A 7,293-nucleotide genomic window follows, 5' to 3' on the forward strand; every position below is an offset into this window, starting at 1 on the left:
CCAGTAAAGGTTGTGCATGAGTGTTTAGTATAATTAAATCCGACGATAGAGGATTGTCCTCTCATGTGAAGGCCCCACGCCACGTTTACATGATCATTATCCACAAACAACGGAACAACCGGTTGAACTGATTCGAATCAAACTGGCTGCATGTCCGAATCGTCTACCATGTTACTCGTAAGATTGGCCGTCATCTCCGTGTATGTGGATCCCACTGTAAGGTTGATGTGGCGTATTATGATTGGTCCGGATATCCTCTCGCAGTTCCCATGCATTACAGGATTGGAGGTGAAATCTAAAAGCTTGAGTGCACATGAGGACGAGACATTCCATGTAAAATCTCAAAGGAATGTCCTTGGAATGGTATTTGAACATATGGTTGAAAAAAAGAAAAAGAAAAAAAGGAATTTCTGCCCTGAAAGGGTACTATTGACATTTCACATAAGTTTGTCGCTTATTCGGGCTCCGACAAATTGCTTCGAGGACGTGAGGTCTTAATTTGGCGGAAAAGGCGATTCAGACCAGATTCGAACCGACGACATGGCGGAAAGAAACTTGAAATTTTAACGGAGAAATCGGGGTTTTAGGGTTTTCGAATTACGCCGTTACTGACGCCGTTAATACCTGACACTGGTAGGTATTTAAATACCAGACAAGCCCACTGCACGCACCCAAGAGAGACGAAGGAAAACCAGAACGTTGAAAGGGGGTCTGTTTTTACGTCGCTTTATCGCTCAGAGAAGCTCCAGAGAGACGAGAGATCTTCTCAGATCGGAGAACCACTGTAAGAAATCTCCCACATTTTTTATATTTTTCTCTTGATGTCTTTCTTTTGCTGACTGTTTTTACTTTCGTAGATGCGAGGAATGTGAAGTGATCAGTGGAGGGGGTGGGAATCGATTTGGTTGGTTTCAGAGGTTTTTTCATGATTGATCTGTGAAGTAGTTGCTGTTGTAGCTTCTTTTGATGTCTTTACTTGTTTTTGTGTGAATATTGAGGGGAAAGGAGTGCTTTTTGTTTTTCCCCCTATTGTTTTGTTCCCTCTCTTTCTGTACGCCGAGTGATCTTTGCTTGTATTTTACTTTTTTTAGGGTTCTTGTGTACATTTCATCTGCTTCATTCAATGCGTGATTTTTGTTATTTGGTTGTTTTGCTTTTTTTTGGGTAGTTTCCAATGAATCGGCCGGAAATGGCAGGGCATTTTCTGCTTCTTTGGATTTCTTTTGTTAATGCTGAAAATGGAATTAAGACTGATGGTTTTTTGCTTTCTGTTCTCCCATCTTGGCTTCCTTTTCTTTATCTTTTTTCTATCGCATAAAATCAGTGGAAAATCCATTATTTTTCTCATGTTCGCTTCTCTTTTACTCGTTCCTGTTAATCAGTTTGAAAGCGGGTGGTTTTGTTACTGTTTTTTTACTTTATTATTTGTCTTAATCCTTCTAAGCATTTTATGCCTGTCTCTCGTTGTTTCATGAAACAAAACTGGAAGGAGTGGTTTTTTTAACTGCTCTTTGATTTGTTAGATCTTTTCCTGTTTTATATCGTGATCTCTCAGAAACTACTTATTTGAAGCAGGTTATAAAGTTTCATGGTGTTTCTGAATGCCAAGCGTTTTAGTTTAGTTGGTACTGCGTTGGAACTCAAAATATAATACAACATCAACTGTTACTAGTTGTTAAGAAAAACTGCAATCAATTTATTTATGTAAGTCCTGAAATGATCCTGTTTCCATCTTTCGACTTACCAACCAAGATGGTTCCAATATAGATGGTTGATTGTGCTCTCAAATCTATTGGGAGGCAACACTGAATCCGTTTCAATTCCAAGTGGTTGTTCATGTTAATTCATCAGAAGTTATTTCCGAAACCATCAAGTCTCAACCAACCCACTTCCCACCACCCAACACACACGCACAATAAAAATATACTCGTACTCATTAGGCAGTTGATTCAAGTCAATTGATCTTTCCGTTGCATCTCATCTCTCTCTCTCTCTCTCTCTCTCCAGGTAAGCTACAATTTTGTCTGTTTTAATGATTTATCCTCTTCTTGTTCAGTCTTTATTTTATTTTATTTTATTTTTTTTGCAGTATGGCTTATGCTGGTTAAGTCAGTTTTTGACTTAAAAAGTGGAATTTGAATCTAGTATGGTCGTATGTTTTTATGCTTTGAATTTCAGTATTGAATTTATTTGCTTATTTTATGTATATGATTGGTACTATCTGCTGTTTCATTTCATCTCTACATTTCAACGCGAATCACCATACTTTCTTTTTTTTTTATTAAATGATCTTGCATTACGTCATGCTAATGGCTTCTCTGGCCAAAGTGAATTGGTTTCTATTTTGCTTTGTATGATGCTTATTTATGCCTTAGCTCAATTTAGGAGTTCTAGCTGAATTCTGTTGTATGCTTTTTGGATATGCTACTACTTGAACCACTGAATGATTAGGTTAACATAAACTGAATTTTATTGTGTTATTTTATTTTTTGGCAGTTTAATGGGGAGAGAAGTTGAAGAACTTTGTATGGATAAGGAGTCTGATTGTGCCATAGTTTATTCAAATGGTGATGCACATAATACATATGATGCAACTACTCCTAAGCACAATGGTTTTACAGAGCCTGATGAGCATATTAATGGGGATGCCAAACCTTCAATTCCAGAGAAGATTGAATTGAAAGACTATGAAGTTAAGGAGTGCACAACAGAAAGCCCAATTGAAATCACTGAGCTTTATCAAGTTGAAAATGGTCACAAGGAGGAGCAAGATGTACTTTGCGATAAAAGCACAAACGTTGAGGCTGGCTTGTCTGATGAGGGAACAGTTGAATCTGAATCCCAGAAGGCAACCGATGCCAAAAAGTTGTCTTCTCCTGTGAAGCCAGGATCAAAATCTGCTGCTGCTGGGAATACTCGAATAAACTGTACTGTTCCTCAGCCATTTTCTCTGGCAACTGATAAACGTGCTTCAAGTGGAACTCGTCCTGTTGGGGCTGAAACTGCTGCTGCCTCTGTTGGTATAAATAAACCATTAAATGCTAACAGTATACATTCTTCCAGTACTTCAAAGAAGCCTCAGGTGATGATGTTTATTTTGAAATCTATTTTTTTTGTTAATTTCATGCTATTTTCAATGCATCTAATGTAACATGAAGAACCATAAAAGTGATGGACATTTAATGGTTTCTGAATGGGTTCTTCAATCTTTAATACAATGACTTTGCATTGCTTGTTGTGTTTGTTTTTTCTGTCGAGAAATTCTGGTTTGCTACAATTACATAGCATAATATGCATTTGTTTGAACCACGGTAGCATGCATCTTCTATTTTAAGGTAGAGGAACCTGTATTGTGTTATAGCGTTTGATTGTTCTTTGCTGTTGGAAGTAACATATTTTTCTCCATAAAACATTTGAGCATTTTCTAAGCTTGGCTTGATATATTAATGTACTGAATCTACTTCGGTTTGTGGAGGAGGGGCAATGAATTACTTGGGGTTTTGAAATTCAAAAGGAACTCATGGTAGTTCATTCAGTGGCATGTCTGCCCTGATTCATAGGTCATTGGATGTAAAAGTATTGGATTAGTTAGAAATTATTTAATAGTTACTACTGACTAAATGGGGGATTTTTTTTTCCATTTCTGTAGCTGAGAGTTTTGTATCTTGTGCAGCCTAGTACATCTTTGATATCAAGGAAGCCACTGCAACCTGATAATAAAAAGCATATCGATGAAGAAGATGCTTGTTCTGTTGCTTCCTCGTATCCTTTGACCCTTCACAGTCCAAAGTCTAAATAATTCCTTTTTTAGTTATCTGTTTTTTCTTTTTTCTTTTTTTCTGGATCTGGTTTATCCTTAGCTATACTTAGTACTGCAGCATCTGTTCGGGCATTAAAATCCAGGGCAACCATTGCATCAGCTCCTAAATTCCGATGCACTGAGCGTGCTGAGAAACGGAAGGAGGTACTTCAGTTTTTAGACTTCTGAATATGGATTGCCCTGCTTCAGTGACATTCATGATTAACGGTTCTTAGTTGCAACCCATATTTAAATTATATGCTCACTCCCTCCATTCTCATTTCTTTTCTCTTCCAGTTTTACTCAAAGTTGGAGGAGAAACACCAGGCCCTGGAGGCAGAAAGAACCCAAGTTGAAGCTAGGACTAAGGTACATTACTTTCTTTAGTTTTCCTTAAAGCGCTAGTTAACATGTAGATAGAAGACATGGATTTATTTAACAGAGGAGATGTGTTAATATCCATTGTTTCTGGGGAAATTTCTAGATAGCATTTACTTTTATCTCTAACCAGAAGCTGATTTTATTTATGAGATTACGCAAAGGACCCCCCATGAGACAAAACAGCAAGAAGTTGATCAGAAGAGAGAGAAAGAAGCATGTTGGTGATGAAGTAAAACTAATTATCGACTCCCTGGATCTGGGGCCCTCCAAACCTGCTCTGGTGGCCAACCCTTTCTCTGGCCATAGAGTTGGCAAAGGCGTTAGCTGATGCAGGTCTTAACCCATCCAAAAGATAGAAAAAACATGTTATTCAGAAACATGGAATTGGCATGTATTTGTTGAAGGTCTTTAGGTTTAGGGCGCTATGTCCTTATGTGCAAAATGGAAGCCTTGAAATGTTTATGTTGCATGTGTCACGTGGTTACACATGGAATTGACACTCTCCATTTAACACAATATTGACGTGGTTACACGTGTCACGTGGTTTAGAATCATTTATTGGTTTCTTCCCGAGGAGGTTCTGCTATTTTATCTATTATGTGTAAACTTTACAGGAGGAACGAGAGGCAGCTATAAAGCAACTGAGGAAGAGTTTAATGTTCAAAGCAAACCCTATGCCAAGCTTTTATCATGAGGGACCTCCACCCAAGGTTGAACTTAAAAAGGTATGTCGCAAGTTGCCCTTCTGCATTCTGTGTATTTCAGGAGCCCAGTTTTAGAGATGTTTCTTAAGCCAAAAGCTTAATCTACCTTTGTTTTCATGTTTGGATGCCAGCCACCTCCAACTCGAGCAAGATCACCAAAGCTGGGTAGACGGAAGAGTTGCAGTGATGCTATCAACTCATCTCAGGGAGAAAGTGCTTGTGGCCGGGTTACCCGTCATAGTCTGGGTAGTCGCAAAGAGGATACCACCACTACAACTACTAACAACAAATACCAGATCAGCTGTAAAAATGCTAACACTTCTAAAGTTAAAGATGGGCCCAAACAGGTGAGAGAAGCGACCAAGTCTGCTCCTCCCAATATTGCTGAGCAGAGGAATGTAGACATAGCAGTCCAATCGTGAGTTTCTTGATAACTTAGCTAATTTAAAAAAGCAAAGAAGAACCAGTTTCTTTTCTTTTCGTTCTGAGAAAAAGAAATGTAATCTTCCCGCATTTGCAAGGACTTGTTGCAGCAGTCTGTGTGGTATAGTGTAAATCATTTGTAAGTTATTACCTTATATATATATAGAGCTCCCTTTTTACTGGACATTAATGAATCCTGGTTTGCATTTTTGGTATCACAGAGTTGGGGACACATAAACAGAAAGATAGTTTCAAATTTCAAGGAGTTTGGAGGCCTATAGATTGGACGTCTCATAAATCTCTCGGGTAAATAGGTTTCATGGTCTGTAGTCCTGTGGCTGTGGTTTGACCATCCAAACTGTAACCATTGATTCACTTATTGCTACAAGTGGGTTACAGGTGCTAGATATACTAGTCTGTCCGTCAGGCCAGACCGGTATCGATAGCTCTGGTCTAAGACAAAGGGGCAATCGAGACATTGTCAGTCTCAGCATAATCATGCATACTGTAAAGTACTGTTAACAAAAGAAAAAGATGCCTAGTCTCTGATGTGTGCAGCACCTTGTTTTATTCAATTGGTGTATGGATGTGAAGATGAGTAGATGACTTTTTGTGGAGAATATGCTGTGGATGTGGAATTTGATGGTACATATTTTAGTTTGACCAGTTGATTATTTGTCAATTAATCTAAGGCATTTGATGGTACATATTTGATCAGGCCGATCTGACATCTGGAAAATCTATTTGACTCCACAATTCCCCATGGGTGTGACACCTCATAGGTTGAATTGTGTTTTCTTCATTTCAAACGAGGAAACCTTGATTTTTCTATTCTTTCACTCTTCCTTTGACTGAACATTTTACGCTGGCGCCTTGCAGATGCAGAATCTTGGGATTTACTATCAACTATGAAAGGCAAATCTGTTTTCCAACAGCTCGGGTTTCCTACCCACGCTTGCCCACATGACATGGCAGGCACACATGGAGAGCACCTCCTCTGATTGTATGTTATTTTGTGGGTAGGAGATCTGGAGTCGTTTTCCAAAGCTAACATCTAACGAGGAATAGAAGATGGTTAATGGGTTGGTCAGGTCGGGTAGATTCAAGGAATGGCGTGTGTATAAGTTGTACTGTTGTTGTATAGATATCATCAGATCGGTGAAAACTAAAGCACACCTTTACCCTTCCATGATGTTTGATCTTGTCACTGGATCTGCATGGGGTACGACATTGTTGAGTTGTGGGAGTTTGTTTAAAGGTACAGGAACCCATCAACGGCCTATATACTCATAAACCATTGTTGAGTTCTGGGAGTTTGTTTAAGGAATGCCAAATCAACGTGAAAGATTCCTAGGTACTTCCCCTAGACGACCTCTATAGCGTTTATTCCTGCACGATTACACGCTATACGTAGATAAAAAAATAATAGATATATTATTATTATGCATGAAGTTAGCCAAGAATAATCTTGTTCTCTTTCTAGAGGCGCAGGAAAATGACTTTCCAGTTTCCGCCACATATGGCCGCTGATGTGGTAAACTAAACTCATCCATGATCCATCTGATGAAGGAACCATTGAAGTTTGAATGACCTATGTGGATAATATTCTATCCCTTTATCTCACTGTGAACCCTTTTTGCCTAAATACACTTCACATTTTAAAATAATCAAAATATAACAAAAAAAGGGGTCTTTTTGCTCTCTGGTGTACCGCCCATGAATAGAAACTTGCCACATAAAATGATGTAGTAGACCAAATGGACCTATATGGACCAGCCAAAATGGGTTCTCTTGAGAGATAACTTGACCTCGATAGTTGGTAGTTTTCTATGTATCAAAACAGGCAAGCAAGTGGAGGATGGGCTTGAATCCTCATGCAGTCCAACCCATGTCTGGTTGGGCCTGTAATGTATGACCACGTTTTAAGAAATTGAAGGTTAACCTAGGGCTCGTTTGGGAGGGATGAGCTAAATAAAAGCTTTGGGT

At 38.8% G+C, this 7,293-nt stretch overlaps 1 protein-coding gene across 12 annotated transcripts; it reads left to right on the forward strand.

The window, feature by feature from the left end:
• Positions 1–533: 533 nt before the first annotated feature.
• Positions 534–6,494, forward strand: LOC148878973 (protein WVD2-like 3). Of its 12 annotated transcripts, none has more exons than XR_016104070.1 (10): positions 636–784; positions 2,497–3,082; positions 3,674–3,762; positions 3,871–3,964; positions 4,097–4,168; positions 4,795–4,905; positions 5,016–5,302; positions 5,529–5,952; positions 6,026–6,089; positions 6,187–6,494. XR_016104070.1 is itself a non-coding variant. In XM_088960320.1 (9 exons), exons 3-9 carry the CDS (start codon positions 2,501–2,503, stop codon positions 6,272–6,274), a joined length of 1,323 nt encoding a protein of 440 aa, XP_088816446.1. In that variant the 5' UTR covers positions 661–784; positions 858–917; positions 2,497–2,500; the 3' UTR covers positions 6,275–6,494. The 12 variants fall into 12 exon arrangements, 7 of the variants coding, with proteins under 7 accessions (XP_088816449.1, XP_088816444.1, XP_088816446.1 ...); XR_016104072.1 differs by having other exon boundaries at positions 5,529–5,613; XR_016104068.1 differs by having other exon boundaries at positions 5,529–6,089.
• The last annotated feature ends 799 nt before the right edge of the window (positions 6,495–7,293 follow it).

Source organism: Nelumbo lutea, chromosome 1 (genome assembly GCF_056320005.1).
Source record: "Nelumbo lutea isolate HS-2025 chromosome 1, American lotus-T2T, whole genome shotgun sequence".
Classification (NCBI taxonomy): Eukaryota; Viridiplantae; Streptophyta; class Magnoliopsida; order Proteales; family Nelumbonaceae; genus Nelumbo; species Nelumbo lutea.